Source organism: Andrographis paniculata, unplaced genomic scaffold, assembly GCF_009805555.1.
Source record: "Andrographis paniculata isolate CXL003 unplaced genomic scaffold, ASM980555v1 Contig52END, whole genome shotgun sequence".
NCBI classification, from domain to species: domain Eukaryota; kingdom Viridiplantae; phylum Streptophyta; class Magnoliopsida; order Lamiales; family Acanthaceae; genus Andrographis; species Andrographis paniculata.
This window is the reverse complement of record NW_026137587.1, coordinates 6,326,885-6,348,560: the sequence shown is the minus strand read 5'-3', so window position 1 is coordinate 6,348,560 and position 21,676 is coordinate 6,326,885. Positions and strand designations below refer to the sequence as shown.

At 30.0% G+C, this 21,676-nt stretch overlaps 2 protein-coding genes across 4 annotated transcripts; both read left to right on the top strand.

Annotated features, from left to right (window-relative positions):
- Positions 1–1,986: 1,986 nt before the first annotated feature.
- On the top strand, positions 1,987–4,591 carry LOC127254015 (tricyclene synthase 0e23, chloroplastic-like). 2 transcript variants are annotated; one of them, XM_051278865.1, is made up of 7 exons: positions 1,987–2,214; positions 2,311–2,587; positions 2,671–3,076; positions 3,170–3,391; positions 3,525–3,663; positions 3,756–3,998; positions 4,217–4,591. In XM_051278865.1, exons 1-7 carry the CDS (start codon positions 2,092–2,094, stop codon positions 4,514–4,516), a joined length of 1,710 nt encoding a protein of 569 aa, XP_051134822.1. In that variant the 5' UTR covers positions 1,987–2,091; the 3' UTR covers positions 4,517–4,591. The 2 variants fall into 2 exon arrangements, with proteins under 2 accessions (XP_051134822.1, XP_051134823.1); XM_051278866.1 differs by having other exon boundaries at positions 2,072–2,228.
- Positions 4,592–15,241: 10,650 nt separating this feature from the next.
- LOC127255006 (transcription factor bHLH112-like) lies at positions 15,242–18,366 on the top strand. 2 transcript variants are annotated; one of them, XM_051280410.1, is made up of 7 exons: positions 15,242–15,643; positions 15,884–16,340; positions 16,618–16,713; positions 16,847–16,912; positions 17,063–17,128; positions 17,242–17,295; positions 17,618–18,366. In XM_051280410.1, exons 1-7 carry the CDS (start codon positions 15,333–15,335, stop codon positions 17,774–17,776), a joined length of 1,209 nt encoding a protein of 402 aa, XP_051136367.1. In that variant the 5' UTR covers positions 15,242–15,332; the 3' UTR covers positions 17,777–18,366. The 2 variants fall into 2 exon arrangements, with proteins under 2 accessions (XP_051136367.1, XP_051136366.1); XM_051280409.1 differs by having other exon boundaries at positions 16,615–16,713.
- The last annotated feature ends 3,310 nt before the right edge of the window (positions 18,367–21,676 follow it).

Sequence of the window (21,676 nt, the reverse complement as noted above, 5' to 3'; positions counted from 1 at the left end):
TTATATTCTTTTGAGTTTAGAATGTTTAAAATTTTTTGTTATTAGTTATTGAAAATTGTAAAAGTGTTATAAAAATATTTATTTTTATTACAGTTAGATTTTAAAAAATAATATATTTTTATTAAAATATATAAATAGTTTTTTTTTCTATTGAAAATGATGTAAAATATAAAATAATAAATTTTTCGTGTATATATTTATTATGTTAGCTATCGATTAGTTCATTATATTTATAATTTTCAATAAATTTAATTTATTTTTAATAGAAAATTTATATAATGTAATTTTAATATAAAAATAAATTATTTATATTTATATTTTCTATGTTATATTGATTTTAATAAATTTATATATTTTACAATTAAAATAATTTTTATATAAAAATTAATTATTTTAAATTTATAAAAGTAAAATTATAATATAATAAAATATTCTAATATAATTAATAAATAATTAAAATGTATTTATTTGTATAAAATGTATAATAAATTTTTAAAGGCATATAAGGAATAAAAAAAAATTTTTACAGAAAAAACTATTTCAAAACGGTGGGTAAGTTAGCTTTTCAAAAATTAGTTTTTTTGTCCAAAAAACTATTCCAAAAAGCTAATTTACCAAACACCTAAATTAGTTTTTTGACGAATCAAACAGCTAAAAGTTGTTCAATAAACTAAAAAGCTCTTCAAAAAAACTATTTGCCAAACACCAAGTCTATTTAGCAAAGCCTGACCAGGCCGTCTATTTCCATCACCAGCTACAATCCATTCTTCAAACGGATGCATAATTACCTATAAAAATAATTATATCTATATATTGATTAGTGTAAAACCGAAATATGCACTAATATATTACTATTAAAATAAATTCTAATTAATTAATATTAAATACTATAAAATCCTTCCTTCCTCCCTCCATCATAATTAATTTATAATTAAAAACAAACAGACCTATTCATCAACCAATATAAAAAATCTAAATAAAATTCTATAAAAAATCAGTATTGTGTATAAATAAATTTAAACTGATAAAATATTAATACTGAGCACTTTGATGGGTTATAAATCTTTCAAATATATAAATAGATATAATATACATATTAATATTTTTAGCTTATTTATAAACTAAAGATTAGTCTTAAATATTAATAAGTCATTTTAAAAATTATCAATATTACTATTAATTTTAATTATAATAGACAATATTTATTTATTATTAATATAAAAATATAAGTATGTATTAAATTTTTGCAGAGTCCTTAAATGTGAGGACGGAACTAACCTTATGATAAAAGTATAAATTAAATTAAATAGGACCGACCACATGTTTTGCATGATAGCAGTATAATTATTAATCAATCTCACTCATTCAATTCAATAATGTACTTTTAACGTCTCATTTGATATGCCCACAATTGTCACACTCTATCCTATTCCACAAATATGATACGTGTGAATAAAATTGTAGAGAAATATAATTAATTCGAAAATTTAGAATTGATTTTTTTTTTTTTTGATGTAAAACAAATATTTCAATTGAAAGAAATGTAAAAAAAAGAATAAATGGTCATTTATTTAATATATATATATATATATAAAAAGATGCACAAATAAATATAATAATAATAAACAGCATGCAATAAGACTCTACTATTATTTATTTTCAGGTCTAATCAAACAACATAAATTATTTATTTATTTATTATTATTATTATTTTATTATTTATTTTTTTTCTAAAACTTTCATTTCTCTAAACCATAAGTTGATGGACGGTGAGGCCCCATACAAACGAAGTCGCTTTCTTGTAGTTGGCAAATAATCTATTAATATATATATATATATATCACTTATATAAAATAGAATTATATATTTATGTATAATAAATAAATACCAATATTTTACAGAATTTTTTTTATTTTTAATATATATTAAATATCATAATATTTCAGAACTTATATATATATATAATGATATGGCAATGGGCCGGTTATCCAATTCATCATCATCTATATTATTATATCTGTAATCTCTTCAGCAGTAGTATTATTAACAATTTAATTTATTATTGTGTACATAAGAAGATAAGAGATAATAATGATGAATCTCTTCCATCCTCGATTTGATTATCATCGTCATCATCATCCTAGTTTCATCCCCAACTCCAAACCCCTAATTTCCCTTCATCGTCCTTGCAGTCGCCTCGCCACTCCTGTCAAGGCATATATATATATGTATATACACATAATTTAATTGGGCTTTACATATATATATATATATATATCGTATATGATAAAATTATAATATGATATGCAGGAGGATTACGAGATGAGAGTGGAGGAGCTGAGGCAGTACTTGGAGGGCAGCCATGGACAAAAACATAGTTTGGTGATGGTAGATGCAATCCACAGGTTGGGACTCACCAACCAATATCGAAGCCAGATTAATGCTGCAATCCTAAACCACCATTACAGCTTCCAAACAAAATCACAGTCACAGTCACCGTTACTTCATTGTAATGGAATCCCCAGTCTCGCCAACGTTTCTCTCTCATTCCGTCTCCTCAGATGCCATGGCTACCACATCACTGCAGGTAATTAATATAATCTTAATCAATGCTAATTGATACTTGATTTCGACTGATTTTTGGAAACTTCTTTCAATTGGGCCATGTAGATGTATTCAATGATCTGAAGGGCAGGGGTGGGTGGTCCGACGTGGACAGAAGAAGGCCAGACATCGACATCGCCGGACTGATGGAGCTGTACGAGGCGGCGCAGCTGAGCTTCGAAGGGGAGACTATACTCGACGAAGCAGAAGAGTTCAGCTCCAAAATCCTCCATCAATACTGCTTATCCAATCCGCACACAGACAGCATACTTTCGAACAATATTTATGTCCGATTAAAACATCCATACCACAAGAGCTTGACGCAAATTACACAAAGGGACATCGTGTTGATCAAGGATCGCGGCGCAAGCGAAAAACCATACCGATGGGAGCATGCGCTGCGATCCGTTGTGGAGATGGATTTGCATATGAAGCAATCTTTATTCGAAGACGAATTAGTCCATGCTCACAAGTAAAGATTTCGACTTTTTTTTTGGTTTTTTTCTTGCATTACTTGATATTCGTTGTCGAGATGTTGTAATTAATATATATATATATGTTCTAGGTGGTGGAATGGATTAGGCTTGTCGAAGGAGCTAAAGTTGGCAAGAAATCAGCCCAAGAAATGGTATATATGGTCGATGGCGATGCTAATGGGCAATATCGGATTGTCCGAGGAGAGGATCTTGCTTACAAAGTCGATTGCTTTTATATACATTCTAGACGATGTTTTCGATCTCTACGGCACGCCACATGAGTTAGCTGCCTTCACACAAGCCATAGAAAAGTAAGGGTTCTATAATTTTTTTAATACTCTCAATCGTGTAAAAATATTGTTTGCCACGGTAAACTTTCCCAATACTTTTGGTATATCGCACCAAAGAAAATGAACTTTGTCTGTTCAAATGATGCATATATAGATGGGACTATGATGCAGCCGGAACACTACCCGACTACATGAAGATGTGCTACAAGGCCCTTCTCGACACTACTAATGACATTGCTCGCGCCATTTACATCAAGCACGGCCACAACCCTATCGACTACTTAAAAAAAATGGTATGCGAGGAATTAATTAAGTTCACTTTCTTACAAGATTCATACATGTTCGAAAAACCTTGTCTAAACATGAATTCGTATCACTTTTGTAGTGGGCGAATTTGTGCAAAGCCTTCTACATCGAGGCAAAGTGGTTTACCTCTGGCAAGGTGCCGAGTGCTCGTGAGTATTTGGAGAATGGCAAGGTTAGTTCCGGAGTGTATGTTCTTCTCGCAAACCTCTACTTCCTCTTAGGACTACATGGAACCGAAACTCGTGTAGATTGTGGCATGTCGACGGTTATATCCTCTGTAGCAACAATTCTTCGCCTTTGGGATGATCTTGGAAACGCCAAGGTACAAAAATTCATTAAGAAATTTTTGAAATTCGAACAATATTTTTTGTATAAAAGTATTTTTGATTCAGAAGATGTTGTGCTAAGTTGATGTCAATTTTAGTATATTGTGTTATATGTTAGTAATTTTTTGATCGTACTTGAAAAAGATGAAAATAAATGATAAGCTTTAAATCTTCGAATATTTATTACAATATATATATATATGTATATTAATAGGATGAGCATCAAGATGGCAAAGATGGTTCTTACATTGCTTGCTACATGGAAGATAACCGGCATGTGTCGTTGGCGCAAGCCCGAGAGCATGTCAAGAAAATGATAGCGATCGAATGGAAGCGCCTAAACAAGGAGTGTTTGTGTTCATACAATAATTTGTCGACTACTCGAGCATTGTTTCATGAAGCTTCTTTGAATCTTGCAAGAATGGTGCCTCTCATGTACAACTACAACGATAGCCAACAACTTCCCGATCTCGAAGAATTTATTCAAAATTTGTTTTCCTCCAAGATTAGTTAGGAGAAGAAATTAATTAGATGATGCAAATGTACCTTCTTATGAATATTATGTTATGACAAATGCTTAAGTAATGAATGTCTTATCTTTCCCTTTTATTAGATCAAAATTCAAACAATAATTGTATTTTTTTTTATATATATATATATATATGTTTTGAATTCCTGGTTCAATATATCAAATATTTACATATTTATATCACATTATTAAATACTTGCTCTAGTTTAGATTTATACTACTATTTTCAAATTTCAATAAATTCCTAACTCACAATCCTAAAACCTACACATTCTAGGAGGGACTAGTCCTAGAATGTAATTACAAAAGGCAGTAGAAATTATTGAAAAGTTTCAGGATGGAATATGGTCTGAATAAATTCATAAAAGGCCCATTAATGCAACATGCAATAATTGCCCTTTAGATTAATGGGCCCATTATTCTATTAGCCCAATATTAACTCGGCCCTAAATTTTCAAACGAACCCGAATAAGTGTAGTTTTTTATTATTATTTTATATTTTTAAAGAAAAAAAAGTTATTTAATGTTATATCTTTTTTTTTTTTTTTGATCGGATATTCATTGTTATATATGTGATATATATATAGAGTATATAAATATTTTCTTTACAAAAAATAAAAAAAAAAAACATTCAAACAAATATAGAGTTGATAAATATTTTCTACACACATGATTCTTTTCATGATAGTTTAGATTGTGTTTACTATTCAGAAGTAATTAGTATGTGTAAAAAAAAAAAAAAGAAAAACTCTTTTACTCTTGATGATGGTTTAGGGAATAACTCATTTTACTAAAGTAAGTTACCATTATGGTGAAAATAATAATAAAACAAAAAGGTGCATGGTGGAAGTTTAATCAATCATACATTAGACTTTAGGTAAAATCCATCACAATTATTCAATCAATATTATTCTCGACAAAATAAGAACTCAATATAATATACACGTTTTGCTCCATTATTTAACCATTTTCATCTGTGCTTTAATATACTCATAAAATGATGTAACTTTTTTAAAATCTACTATTTTTTTAGTAAAGTAATCTATCTTTGACGTAACATAAAATAATAAACGTATAATATAGAATAGACATTAAATAAAGATCAAATTATTAAAAATTAAGCATAATATTAATGTATTCCAATATTTTTAAAAGTTTACACTTCCATACCTTAGGATAGTAAAACTTATACGGTAATATATTTGAGAAATTAGTAAATGTAAATAAGCGTGTGGGTTTGGTACCACTGTCATTTTTCCTATATTTTACTTAATCACATAGAAATTTTCACTTGTAAATATATACTTTAATAATCCATGTTAATTTTATTATTATTATTATTATTATTTTAAAGTATGTAATTTAATTATATATTCGCAAGTCGCAATATAATTTAATTAATTAGAATATGAGAAACTCTCCTCGCAACTCCATCGGACGGACATAAATTTTTTAATCCAATTCCGAGATTACCCTTACAATGATGTGGCAATGACGTCAACTCTACGCCATCCACCCCAAAAATAATAAACTAATTAAAAAAATAAGAATAAAAATAAACCACCTACTTCCTTGCAACTAATTACCTAAGTAACCAACGATTAAAAAATTTAAAAATAAAAATATAACAAAAATTCGTGTATGGAATCTTAGTTATCACTTCAACACTCTATTTTATTACAGGAAAACGATAATTAAGTCATAATCATTTAGCAATTAGGGCAGAATTGAACCCTACAAAAGACATACTCAAAAGATATTAATTTACCCCAAAAAAATATATTATATGACAAAAACATATTATTGACAAAAAGTCATAGTGGGCGGTGGGAAAATATGACAAACATTTTAGGTCAACCCCACACGGCAAAAATATTTATATTTTTTTAAAAAAATTAATTATGATAGATTGAAGGATCGACAAGTCAAAAGGACATACATTTATTTAATTATAAATATAGACATAATTAAATATATTAATTCTTGTCCTTCCATGGAATGTCCCAAGACTTCTTTTTCAATGAAAATTAGTTTGTGTTGAATTCCAAGTCAATCAAGAGTTAATGGCCACAAATGGAACATACCCAAATCACTAATATTTATTTCTTAATTTAATAAATGGTATCTCTATACACTAATAAATACCATTACTAAAACATTAATATTTCTTGATCTATCTAATTTTAAAAAAATAAATGAATATATATCGATTTATTTAATGGGTGACTTTTCGTAAAAAGTAACACGTATATATGATTAATTTTTAATTTTTGCATCAAAGCAAATATTCACCAAACTAAAGTTAGGATGATAAGGTTTTTACAAATATAGCAAAGTCCCAATTGCATATAAAAAATGATCCTTTCTGGAAAAGTGTATGTCCATATACCAACTTATGTTACAAGTTTAAATTCATATACTTTACCATGCTATTACTAAAAACTTGTATATGTATATGTATATATAAATTTCGTGCATTATTTTAATTAACATGTGTTGGGAAATGGTGGTTCGACAAGTCTACTTCGAACACCTTAAATAGGGTCAACTTCCTCTGAAGCGCAGTTAACTTACCGTAATAACAGCTCACTGACAAGGATATAAAAACAATAAATGAGCCATGCATTTGTTAATCCAGTTCGGTTATAACAACCTACATTTGGGGGATCCCAATCCAGGAGATACTCCACTATAATCAATACTGAAAATAGTACACAACAACCTTCAACTCACTTAACACGTATCCTCCATAAAGGCTTACCTTGCATTCAATGCACAGGTACTGGTAGTCACAAACGCGTACTGACACCACTGTATACAACAAGCCTAGAGCAATGCATCCAACAAGCTGGTTGTCATGTCCTTTGGGTCTCTGAGAACTCCTTCCTCCGGCAACTTCTCAGGTGGATTTTGTGTATCAAACACAGGTGCAAAATATGGAGATAAAGAGGGACTCAAATGAGAGCTTCTACAATAATTTCTTTCTCTATGATAAGCTCTCAAAATGTGCACTCTCTCTCAACCGAGACTGTCCCATATTGTATATACAGCAGTCTGATTTGAGTGTAAATTAAGCAACAATTAATTCTCTTAGCACACAAATGGAATAGGGCGGTTTTCAAGATAGATCTGACATTCCTTTGACTATCCTCATTTTATCAAACTTGTCTTGTATGGATATATGCACATATGAGACAAAATGGACAAGACAACACACATAATCAGTCTGCAAACCAGGTAAGAGTCTGTCTGCAGTCTGTGTTTGTCTGCAGCAGCATAAAGTAATTTATTGTTTTTGGTATCTGGGACAGCGGCTATGAAGAATGTCTTTTGTCTATATGCCAAAAATTGATAATAAAGAGATTTTTCATTTAACAATATGAAATTGTTTATGTGATAAATTTTGTAGGGTTATTAATTATTTTTATATTTATGTTAATGTATAATTATAATTCAAAATATTTTACACGTACTGTTTATGTATATTAAAATTTTATTATTATTTATTAACAATATTTTTTAAAAAAAATTACATAATAAATTTATTTTTTCTATAAAATATTATATATATTCAAATTTTTATTAATTTATAAATTTTGAAAATATGTAATAAAGCTGTTAGATAATACTTATTTATTCATTTATTTATCTGCAAACCAGGTGAATTATTTATATGTTCTAAAATGATATCATAATCGAATTTCAAAAAAATAAATAAATAAATAAATAAATAGTTCGAGTATGATCTTGTGTGTAATTATTGAACTCCGGAGTCCACATGTTAGGGGTTGGGCCTGTGTTAGTAACAAATCTAGTGGCCCTGGATCTGGTGATTCTTATCCAGTTCAGGGAGTTGAAAGACAGAGATGATCCACACCGTTATGGAGTAGGAAGTAGATTATGAGTGGACCAGATTGTTTCCGGAGTTGTGGTCCTAGGTGTGGCTAACAATTGACACTCTGAGTATTGAGGCGTATTACTTTCCCCCCCTTTTTTTTTTTTTAATTCTTTTTCCATTTCTTTATATCCTTTCAGACAATGTAATTATTTCGTACCGCAATCATTCTGTGGGGTATTGTCTCGTTTGCCACCCCACCTGACTGCCACGTGACACTGGCGCTTGAGTGAATACTCTTTTGTCATCGGCACACGTCACTATGACGTCATTATCATATCAAATTTAATTGATAGTTTTTCTTTTTATCAATTTTGTTGTAATTTAAATTTTTTATTCCTCAATAAAATGTGTACTTGTACATTAATTTTACAATTTTTGTATTTTTTTTACTTAAAATAATATTTTTTTCAATTATAGCAAAAAAATATATATTAATATTAAATTAATTTTAAATTTTGCAAAAATATTCATTTTTTTTTGTGTGTATGGATAAAATATTAAAATAATTTAATTATTTTAATTAATTAATTAATTAAAAAAATACTCCAAATCGAAACAAATAAAGTATATGGAACTAAATATTAAAAAAATGCAACTGGCTCATAAGAGAATAGACAAGGCATTGTTAAAAATTGCGATTAAATTAAAGCAACATTTTCACACTGATATGTAAAAAATTATTAAAATTGCATTATTTAAATATAGACATTCTTTCTTAATCAGTGAGCAAATTCAAATTCTAAACCTTGTTAGTTAGGTGATTTAATATTTTATTTGTATTATCCTAGCTAGCTACTCAATTACTATTATTATTATTATTATTATTATTATTATTATTATTATTATTATTATTATTATTATTATTAAATCTCAAATTTTATACACAATATAATTAATTATTCATAATGCGGTTTGGGAAAGTCATTATCCTTTAAAGGCGACGGCTGTTGAGCAAATCCATGATTTAATTAATTAATAATCTGTTAAGAGAATTGGAATTTGTTTAGTTTGAGTATGAGTTTCTATATATATATATATATATATATATTAATTTATTTAAATGGTATTTGTATGTAATATTTTATGAGAAAGGTAATATCTTTACATATATATATATATATATATAACTATAAATATTACATGTTATAAAAATATAAAAATTAAAAATCATGCTAACTCGAGCCCATAATACTAAATTCTCTTTTGGAAAATTTGTTAAAGACAATGCAATGGATTTATTTTTATTTTTATTTTGGTAAAAATGTTAATATAAAAATAAATATGAACATTAAGCGCAAAAATAATTGTACGCTGATTTATATTATAAATGATAAGTAATTACAATTTTTAAGTATAAAGTATTATTTTTATAGACACGTGAATATGAAATTATAATGATATATATTACTCTCCATTTCATAAAAATATAAGTTTAGTTTTCTTTTCATCTCATGAAAAATTAAGTTTCTTTTTTTATTAAAAAATATTTTCTTCATATAAAAATAAGCTCATTTGATTTGGATACGAATTTAATGTGATATGTACTTTTACCTTTTATAATAGAAAAGATAAAAAAAAATAATTAAAATTGAAAAAGAGTGATATAATTTTTGGCTAAAAAGGAAAATATATATATTTTTAATGACAAACAAATAAAAGAAAGTAAGCTAAATTTTTATGATAAAATGAGTATTATTATTATTATTTTTTACCATCTTTTAGATTTTTTTAGTATAAAAGATAAAAAAGTATATATTATGGTTAAAACTCAAACAAACAATAAACAATTTCATTTTTTATGATGAAAGTAGTATATTATATTTACAATGGTATCATTGATTATAACTTCAATTTAAATACAACTAAATTCTAACTCATGAATTTTTGTCCCTTAACATTTTACTAATTGTTGGATTGATTTCTATTTCAATAAATTACAATAAATCAATATGATGCCCAATTAAATTAATTAGCACCGAAACCCTTCCATGTTTTCAATTACAGTGACATCGATATGGTTTGATTGTAGCATAAGAAGAATAGAGAATTAGAAGATACAATATTATTGAAACTATCTCAACAATTCGCACGCTGTAATGAAAAATTAAATTTATTATAATATAATTTTATATGTACATACTATTATTATTTTATTTTGCTCATTAATAATAATAATAATAATATATCATTTTTTTATGTATTTTAGTAAAAAATAATCATAAATATGGTACTAGAGAATAAAAAGACATAGAAGGATAAATAAATGAAAATCGTAAAAGTATAAAATTTTAAATTTAGACAATATATGAGTTTGTTACTTTAAATTTAAATTAAAATTATTTATTTTTTTCGCACAATTTTAAAAAAAAAATACATTTTTTTCTCATAAAATATCATTATAAAATATTTTATTGAAATAAAAACTCAAATCAATATTTTATTTTAAATCAATTTTAAATTACAATTAAATAAAGCTTGTATAATTATAAAATTATATATAATAGTAATTTTAAAATTTACTAATTTAAGATTCAATAAGGGTTTTTTTTTTTTTTTTATCAAACTCATAATTCATCTTAAATGTTGATATTTAAAATTTTAAAATTCATAACGTACCCTAAATACAAATAATTCCGATAAAAATAAATAAATAAGGAGAAGACGGGGACAGGGAGGGGCTGGGGCGGGTGGGTCACAATCAGGTTTTGACTCTAGAGACCAAACAGAGACCAATGTGCTGCGCGTGCCCCGTGTGGGTCCCATTTACCTTTTTACCCTTCCCCTCCTACACGGCTCTCTTCACCCACCCACCCACACACCGTACTATTGCCTACTTATTTATTTTTATTTAATAAGAACTCCCCTCTACGGTGGCAATTTGCATTTATTTATTTATTAAATTATTATTATTACTCTCTCCGTTCTATAATAAAATATTTATTTTTTGATTTTGGTATATTCCATAATAAAATATTTATTTATTTTTTTTAGTAAATATACTATCTACTTAATATTACAAATACTCTTACAATTTTCAATATATTACACAAATACCATTAGATTTATATCACACACTACTAATAAGGTTATTTTAATTATTTTTACTTTATTTCTACTATATCCCAATATAATACTAATATTTTTAAAATTCCGTGCAAAAAACAAATAGATACATAATTATACGGGGAGTGGAGCTTACAAAGATCAAAGTCTTCAATCATCTTTATTTTTACCCTTGAAATGTATTTTAATGAATGTTAGTAACACAAATTGACAAAGCATAAATTGAAACGATAGTTGCTGTTATTTTTTACGTCGAATGAGTATTTTGCTCCTATAACTTTATTTGTAATTGAATGATATTTGTATAAATAAATATGATATAAAAAGGATTTTGTAATATGTACTAGGTAAATATTTAGTTCTTAAGACAATTTAACCATTGTGAATGAAGAATCAAAAATAAAAAAAATAATAATAATAATTAGATGATGTATAATATTGTAATTCAACATGCAAATGTGTGATATATTTACATCATCATTCTACACTTTTATATGTATACATATACATAATTCCATTACTTAACTACTATTAAATTTAAGGCAAAATAATAAAAAATTCATCTATAGTTTATAAAAATTGCACAAAATTTTTCATTGTTTAAAAACTACATCAAATTCTCTTATAATTTTAAAAATATTGTATTTAACCTTATTCCATTATTAGTTAATTATGATTGTTCTATACTTACTATAACTATGCGCAAAGATAATTCAAAACCTCTATAACTATAAAATTATAGTTAACTAATAATAAAAGGGACATCAATGTATGATTTTTAAAATTATAAAAAAATTTAATACAACTTTTAAATAATATAGGGTTTCCTTTAATTATTAACCACAATTAAGTTTTAAGTTGTTTTGCTTAAATTTAATAAACCTTGAATTCCATTCAATATTGTGCTACTTCCTCCCTCACTCCCACATAATTTTTTATTTTCTTTTTTGAAAATATAATTAATCACTTTAATCAAATTTTAAATTTTAAATTTTAATTAAACTATTTATTTATCTTAATCTTAATTTATAATTATTTTTACTATACAATAATTATTTTTACTAATACATTTCTTAATTACTTACTAATTATACTTTACCTAAATTCTCGCGTCTGCAGTAATATACTCATATTATATATGAGACAGAGGGAGTATTATTTTGATGACATCAACCATATTCCCATTTGAATTTTATCAGTTGAGATCGAATTTGATTGATCCCACTAAGCAAATAAATTAGGTTTAAATTAATTGAGTGGAATTGACGTATTTCATTCATTTAAAAATTCATAAGCATGAGAATGTATGTGGTTGTGTTAATTTGAGCGTTTTACTAATTTGGGGTTTCATTTAATTTAAATATATTATTTTAAATCAAGCATATATAATCTATAAATGAAATTGTTTTTGACCCGAATGAAGTTTATATAATTATTTTTCTATTTGCCAAGAATCAACGGTCAACGATTATAAAATTGGTGAAATTCAATTTTCAACCAAGAATTTATGTGGAATCAAACAAGGTGTACTAAAAGTAAGTCAATCCCATTACTCCCAACACAAATTTGATGAAATAATAATAATAATAATAATAATAATAATAATAATAATAATAAGTTGTGGAATTTACCAAACTTCCCTTTTAAAAATTTATCATATGTATTATATATGTTTATTTAGGTCAACCCGACATCGATATATGTATTTAATACGTATATTGCAAACATTATAGTTACTATGTGCACAGGGACGGAATTATATTAGGGCTTGGGGGGTCAATTGACTTCCAAGCCAATTTTTTTTTTATGATTTTTTAGTATTAAAAATATTAATTTTTATGTATTTATATACAATTTGCCCCCCTAAAATTATCTAAATTCATATATAGTTCTGTCATTATTATTTATTTAAATTTATTAGTTAAATATTAAATAAATTATAACATTTTATTCCATCGGAATTTAAATGCTAGTTTCGTCACGTGTATGTGCATATTTTCCATGATTGACAACATATGCCTATACATATACGTATACTTATATACATACGCTTTTATTTCACATAATTTGCTTTCATCATGCAAAATCATTGAAAAGAAAAAATAAAATTTTATTCTTTAATTGTTCAATAGGATTCCGACTACTAAATTGTAATAAGATTATAGTACCTACTACCAAGACATCTTCCTACATTTTATTATATCCGTTTTTATTAAATATATTGACTTGTTTTTATTAGGTATAGTTTTAAAAAAATATGCATATTGTATTATGAATTTTCTTTTTATAAAAAAAAATAATAATAAAATAAAATTATTAGTCATATTATCATAAAATATAATTTAATTCTAAATCAAACACATCATATCATTATAAAGCAATTCAAAATTAAAAATCCATCTAAACACCATCCAAAATCATTTTCATTTTAAATCTTTAATTTAAAAATTGAAACCTTCCAAAAATTAATTCAAAAACACATTCGAAGTAAAGAGGTTCCATTTATATTTGACACACAATTAAACCTTGAGGCTGAATATCCAATTTTAAAAATCAAATTAAGATAATATGTAATTTCTATTTATCATAATACTGTGGGTGTTGAATTATATTAAACCGTTCCACCTAAAAATTTGAATTTGAAAAAAATACACATTAGTTATTAATTTATTTTTTACCATAGTCAATCATCAATATGTAAATAATGGTTTACATGCAAGATGTTGGATATTCAAAAATTAAATAGATACTCAAATAATAGCAGCTACAAATTCTTATATCATTAAGATTGTCACATACAATCTTTGATATTGCATTTTATTGATATTAATATTGTATTATGGAAAAGTAAATTATAGACTATTGTTGCATGATTTATTGCTGAAGTTGAATAACAAGTTATAATTCTAACATCATGAATTTATTTAGGTCGAACAATTACTTTTACGTCTAAACTTTGTTAGTTTTCTTCTGTGAGCCTTTGTTTACTTGACAATTACTTTTATTTTTATTTTCTATCATATAATTTTTTACAAATTTTAATAAATTAATTTTTTTTACAAAATAACAGGTTCAAACTACTATTAAATAAAAAAAACACAAAATATCACCGATTAAACACACCTAAATTGAATTTGTAATGATAAAAATGTAATATATAGAATTGAATACAAATTTTTAAATAAATAACAAAAAATGAGAAAAAAATTTATATCCAAAATATCATATTATTACATGCTCCAAATATGTATGATTAGTAATTAATTAAAAATATATTAATAAAATTAATTAAAATATAATAGAAATATATAATTATAAATTAATATAACTAATTAATTTAAGTAAAATTAAAAAATATGTAAATTATTAAATTTAAAATATAATTTAAAGTGTGTAATCTTTTTCCAAAATGAACATTATCTAATTGGAATAATTGATCAATAAATTTAATAATCCATTTCATACATTTATATTAAAATAGATGTAATTTACCCATAAAATTATCGCTATTATATACAATTAATAAAATATATTATCCCAAATTAATTAATATAATCCTATGAGACACCAATTATAATCAATATAAATATATAATTAAATTATATAAACGACAAAAAGATTGCTCGAACCAAACTTAAAAACCCTTCACGTGTGTGACTGTGCTTGTGGCGGAGAGCTTTGTAATAATACTTAATAAATATATATATATATATATATATATATAGAACGTATATATTAAGGCACAAAGAAGGAATTCCATTTGCATATGAATAATCCCACTACCGGGAGGTCAACAACAGCCTCAAATCTTGATTCTTCTCCGGCAGTAACTCTGCAGCCATGGCGGAAGACTTTCACGGCGGAGTTTGCGGCGGAAGCTGGTGGGCTCCGCCGCCCAGAAACAATTTCTTCAACCCATCCCCATGTTCCTACGACATCAGCAGCTTCGGGTGGACGACGACGACGATCAACAATCACCAAATCGGCGCGGCGGTGGCGACGGAGATGACATCCGCCAGCGACGACTCCATCGGCGGCGGCGCCTCCGATAGCTCCGTCGTAATTCACCCCCACCAGGCCGCCGGAGATGGACACGTGTCCGTCGCCTCAACAACCCTAGATATGATCTGGAATCATCCTCAGGGTTTTCTGTAAGCTTCAATTGATTAAAAAATTAATTAAACGTTCAATTCATTCTGTGTCTGATCGATTTGTCGTATTAATTTATAAAAAAAGATAAAATAAAATAAAAATCGGTGGTGCTACCACACTACTTTTGAAAAAGCTGAGAGTATTTTTGGGCATGTTTCCTTTGTAATCATATGTAAAAAGGAATTGCAGACAAGTAGCTCCAACTGTAGTTCATTCCTTTTCTCCTTGTCTTCTTGCAGCGACGACAACGGACGATCGGAGGAGAATTATCCTCAAATCGACAAGATTAATTATTACCAAGATTCGTCTTTCGTTAACGATTTCCGACAAATGAATCATCATCATCATCAAGGATTTCCACCTCTCCAGCCATCTCCAGAATATTCCTTTCCGTTGAGCTCTCCTTCCTACGCCGGCTCCTTACTGCACACCTTGTTCGACGGAGATTTTTCTCAGATGAATCTCTCTGAAATTCTCCCCAATTTGACTGATAATCAGACAACTCCTGTCTTAAAGCCTAATTCTTTGCCCAAGAAACAACCTCAAATGCATCAGTTCTGTAATAACCCACAATTCTGGAATATTAATTCCACGCCTAGGCCTGCTGTTCTTCCTTCACCACCACAGCCCCAATTTCGTCCTCCATCCTCTCTTACCTCTTCTGCAAAACCTAATCTTCGCCACTCCACTCCAAGGGTATGTATATATATACATACACCATACTTGTATCTATCTATCTATCTAGAGAGAGAGGGAGAGAGTTAATTAGGCATATAAGGGTGTATATACAAAGTGGATTGATGAAATTTTTTGTGTAATTTTATACACACATATTGATTAATCCACCATAGTAAATGCATTAGAACATCAAGATTAAATAACCATGTGTGATAAATATGGTCTAAGAGTGTTATTTAATTAATTATTGCTTCAATTAAGTTCTTACATATATGTCTTGAATCATATGCAGCAGCATCATAATAAAGAAACTCCGGCGAAGAAAACCGGCAACGAACCGGCTGCTAAGCGTGCACGAGTCGAAACATCATCGCCGATGCCGGCATTTAAGGTATGCACAAAAATTTCATCACCAACATATATAATTAAACAGACATTATTTATAAATCCAACCATCTTTGTAAGAAAAATTAAATCCAGTAAGTGTAACATTAACCTTTTTTTTTTTTTTTTTTTTCTATTAGGTCCGTAAAGAGAAGCTGGGGGACCGAGTAACTGCCCTCCAGCAGCTGGTTTCACCTTTTGGAAAGGTAAAAATAAATAAATAAAAGTATAGAGAGAAATAAAAGTTGGAATCTTTTTCTCTCAAACATGAACCACATGTTTGATTGTCTGATTTAATTGAGGTGGTCTTTTTACTGTTAAAACTAAAATTAAAGGTACTTCGTTTCTGTTTTCAGACAGATACTGCATCAGTTCTCCAAGAAGCAATAGAGTACATCAAATTCCTCCATGATCAAGTCAATGTATGCCAATTAATCCCTTCCCATTTTAATGATTAATCTTAGAAGCTATTTTATTTTAGATAAACATTTACAATTACAAGTTCTGATACATTTTATGTGTTGTTTAATTTCAGGCATTAAGTGCACCATACTTAAGAAATGGATCACCACCAATGCAACACCAACAGGTAGACTGCCATTAACAATTAATTATTAATTGATAACAATAGTTATTGAATTGCCACTCAATCAATGGGAAGGACAAGTTAATGTTGTCACAAATTCATATATAAAAAGTTTCTAATATGTCTTAATTATGTCACTACAAAAAAATAATATATTTGTAACGGAATTCCGTCCCTAAAATTCACGTAGCTAACGTAATTCCATTCTTAATTCCGTCTCTAATGTCATTAGTAACGGAAAAAGTAGATTTAGAGACAAAAACATTTTGTTACAAAAATGATTTTTTCTTGTAGTGTGTAACTAATATACATGTAAAAATTGCAGGTTGCAGATGATCATCATAAATTTAAGGATACAAAAGAGCCAAGTAAAGATCTAAGCAGCCGAGGTCTTTGTCTCGTCCCGATCTCAAGCACATTTCCGGTTGCTTCCGAAACAAACTCCGATTTCTGGACGCCATCTTTTGGAGGAAGTTTCAGGTAGAGACACAATGAAAAAAAAGCTCTACTATTAATATATATATATATATGGAAAAATTATAATTTTGATCATACATATATATTATATCCAACAATCACTGTCTTATATATTTGCACGGCCATATTTTAGTGTGATATGTTATTTTTTTTAAAAAAAATTAATAACAAAATATAGTAATTTGTAACACTAAAATGTGGCCCTGCAAAATTATTAGACAAAATTAATTATTCAGTATATATAAAAGCAGCAAAATTATATTTTTTCCATATATATATATATATATTATATATAGAGAGAGAGAGAGAGAGTGAGTTGTGTTGTGTAAGAATTTCTTAAAAAGTAGACAAGGCATGATGGAAATGGAGAAAAGAAGAAAGGGAAGAGAGAAGAGGAAGACAGCCATCTGATATGCAGCTAAATGACAAGCTAAGGATAATATATTAGTAATAATCTAAGGTTGTAATAAGTAGTTTTTCTTTGTACTATTTAATTTAATTTGATCTGTTGGGATGGAATAAGTGCTACCCCGATAAATTCTTGTACACTTTTCAAAATGGGCCAACTCCCGAAGCGTGGTAAAATCACAGTTGTAACATTATCTTGTCAACGAAATAAGGGCAAAATCCAAAGCAATAAAAGACAAGATATTTGGTAACCCGGTTCGGTTATAACCAACCTACATCCGGGGGATTCCAATCCAGGAGAAGTTCACTAATCAAGGTTGATTATGAACTAAACAGCCCAAAACTCCTATATCCCATACTATGACGCAAACCACCTAGGAAAATCCCTCCACAGGTATAAGTTGTCACGAACTCGTACTGACAACTAGCAAATAGCAGGGTTGCTCAGACTTTGGACGAATCTCCTGATCGGATTTCCAATCTCTTCTTCCTCCGACGATGTCTCCGGCAAGTAAATGTGACAAGCACTCTTTCAATGCATGGAGAAGGGAAGGGTTGAGGTTGAGAGGATTTAACTTACTTTCTCTCACAACAGTTCTCTCTCTCTAACCTATGCAACAACCACAATACTTCCCACATAACAAACCAAGAAGCAGCCAAACAAGGCATACAGGACAAACTCAATTAAAACCCTTTGCACGAAAGTGGAATGATGTAATCCTGCATGAATTCTGTCAAAGGTTGACCACCCCAAAATTCATTCTTTTTGTCTCTTCTAAGGTTCCCAAATCGAGAAGAGTAGACCATCAGAGTTGCAGGCAGTCTGTTGAAATGACCTGAATGGAAACAGAAAAAGGCAGCAGGAGAAAAGCAAGAAGAACCATATGCCAAAAAAAGTTGGAGAAAAATATTGTTCCAACATTCTCCCCCTTTTTGGCATATGGGACTTCGCCCAATGTGCAGGAGAATCACTCCCACACCAAACCAATCAATCCAAACAAAAACAGCAGTAAGTTATCAATTTGTTACAGGCCAGCAGAAAACAAACACAGGCTACAGGCAGCCTGGCAAACAAAATGAAATAGTCAGTAGCAGGAAACAGTAGCAAAGCAGCAAACACACCAACACCATGCACATCTCATGCACATCTCTCCCCCTCGAGAGCAGATGCCAAAAAGGGATGGACGAGCAGATCAGAGAAGCGAAGGGTCCTCCCCTTCATCAGCAAGTACAGAACCAATCTTCGGCATGAGGTTGACCGCACGGATGATTTTCTGACGATGCTCTCCCAGAGTGATGCGGATGGCCGCTTGTTCTTGCACCACTTCTTGAAGAATTCGTCGGGCTTCAAGAAGCTGTTCGGTCGCATTTCGGGGGATGTCGTCAGTAATGTCGTTGTGCAGACTGAGAATATTCGGTTTGGGCTGAAACACCTCCAGGTTGATGACGTCTTCGGCAGGATCCGGAACAATGCCGTTCTTTTTCAACAACAGTGTGATCAAGGCAGGATACGGTAGGTTCGTACCTTCCGTTTTCTGACCGCGAGAGAACTTGACCATTTTTGACATCACAATAAAACCAAAGTTAATGTTAGGACAAAAGCGATCAATGGAATACATTAGTTTACCCATTTCAGAACCAATAGTGGTTCCATTGCTGGTTGGAAGAATGTTCTTGGCGCAGAGACGGAAAAGACATTGAAATCTCAGTGAAAGCTCAGAGGCACTGAGTCCTTTTCTACCAAAGTCCACTGACTTGCGTGAGGACAGAAACAGGGCAACATCTTTCGTGGAGTCTTTCAGAAGATCAGAGGGAAGCTCTTCAGGATTGTCAAGAGGGAGCTTTAACAGCTTGTTGATGACCCGCGGGCTTAGCTCAAAAACCTTGCCACGCACATAAACTTTATGAAACCAGGGAGAGTCTTGATCTAAGACATGAGCAGAAAGGTTAGCGTAAAACTCCTTGACCAATTTTGGACAGTACTTCCGCAATTTGACAGCCCAGTGAAACAATCCTTTCCGGCGCAGATAATCGGAAAAACCAACCTCCACATGCTCATTGCTCGTGAATTTCTTTTCAATCACAAATTTTCGGTCGGCGAGAATGTCGTACTCAAACACTTCAGCAAGATCATCAAAGTGTGTAGTATCCATAGCTTGTTGTGCAGTAACAGGATGAGATCCGAGAGCCTTCTGACGAGTTTTGGACTTCTTTCCCTTTATGACTTTCTTTGAAAAAGATCGTTTGAGCCTTTTTCGAAAAGACCCGGGAACACCAGCAGACGACTTCCTCTTTTTGGAGGGTTGTCTCTTTGACGATGATGGAGTAAACTCAGCCTCCATGGCCTGTTCTGCAGATGGTTGTTGTTCTGATGTCGCAACAACCTTTTCACTACCTTCCACCATTTTTCCAAGTAACGGAGAATCAGGGACTGTGTCTGGTCCAGGCGTTTCGGAAGATGACTCCTTATCTTGAGAAGGAAGCTGACTCACGACCTTGTTAATGAGAGCATCAAGATCTTCAGAAGAAGAACGAGGCTCAAGATTTGTACCTTCTGTTTCAACACCATGAACAACTTGTTCCGTAGGAACTTCTTCTTCAGCAACCACTTCATCTATCTGTGTGTTAGGGACCTCATGTTCAGCGACGTGTGGTGGAACAACTTCCTCAGCATCACCAGCATTTTGAACTTCTTCAGTAACCAGGGGCTCCTCAGCAACCTTTTCGAGTTCTTCAATGGGGGCTTCGCCAGCGACAGTTGGAGGCTCTTCTTCAACAGAAACTTCATTTCCAGTGATGATACCTTCATTTGGACAGACATTTTCCTCTAGAACCTTCGATTGTTCGTTCAAGGACTGTAGGGTTTGAATAACAGTGTCGTCCTCTGCTTCCTTCAGATTTCCTTCGGCCAGTGGCGGAGGATTATTAATCGATTCAGAAACCTCCATGGGTTCGGGAGAGGGACTAACAGTTTCACCTCGTCGACCACGACCTCTGCCTCGAGTCCCAGCACGCCCACGTCTACCACCTTCGGCTCCGGCGCGACGAACATTCCCAAAACGTGTTCGAGCCATGATTTTTCGCAAGAGAGAAAAGAATGAGGGAAAACCTTGTGACTGGAGGAGGTTATCTCCACAAACGACAACTGCCAAAGGAAATAGCCAGGGTAGAGAGACGATCAGAACACGCCTTTGAATATTCAATTACGAATTCTCCCCCTTAGTCAATCAATTCCCCAAAAGGCTGTCTTGACTCAGTAGCTGCAGCGTTACTGACAACTTTAAGTCACTTCAACTTCTGCAATTTAAATCCCTCTCTCTGGAATGATCCTTATCACCACGATTCCCAAAATCCTATTTCCAGAGTATTTAATTTCTCCCCTTACATATATAAATACATATATATATATATCTATATATCTCCAATATTCATCGATGAAAACATAATAAATTGGAGATAAATAATTTTTCACTTATGCAGTGAAATTCAGAGAGGGCAT

Excerpts from the sequence above, each read along its gene's own strand:
- LOC127254015 (XM_051278865.1), top strand. The coding sequence starts at position 2,092 with ATGATGAATCTCTTCCATCCTCGATTTGATTATCATCGTCATCATCAT. Across the intron at positions 3,077-3,169 it reads GAATTAGTCCATGCTCACAA|GTGGTGGAATGGATTAGGCT; the intron begins GTAAAGATTTCG and ends TATATGTTCTAG. Across the intron at positions 3,999-4,216 it reads ATGATCTTGGAAACGCCAAG|GATGAGCATCAAGATGGCAA; the intron begins GTACAAAAATTC and ends GTATATTAATAG.
- LOC127255006 (XM_051280409.1), top strand. The coding sequence starts at position 15,333 with ATGGCGGAAGACTTTCACGGCGGAGTTTGCGGCGGAAGCTGGTGGGCT. Across the intron at positions 16,913-17,062 it reads TGGTTTCACCTTTTGGAAAG|ACAGATACTGCATCAGTTCT; the intron begins GTAAAAATAAAT and ends TTCTGTTTTCAG. Across the intron at positions 17,296-17,617 it reads CACCAATGCAACACCAACAG|GTTGCAGATGATCATCATAA; the intron begins GTAGACTGCCAT and ends TAAAAATTGCAG.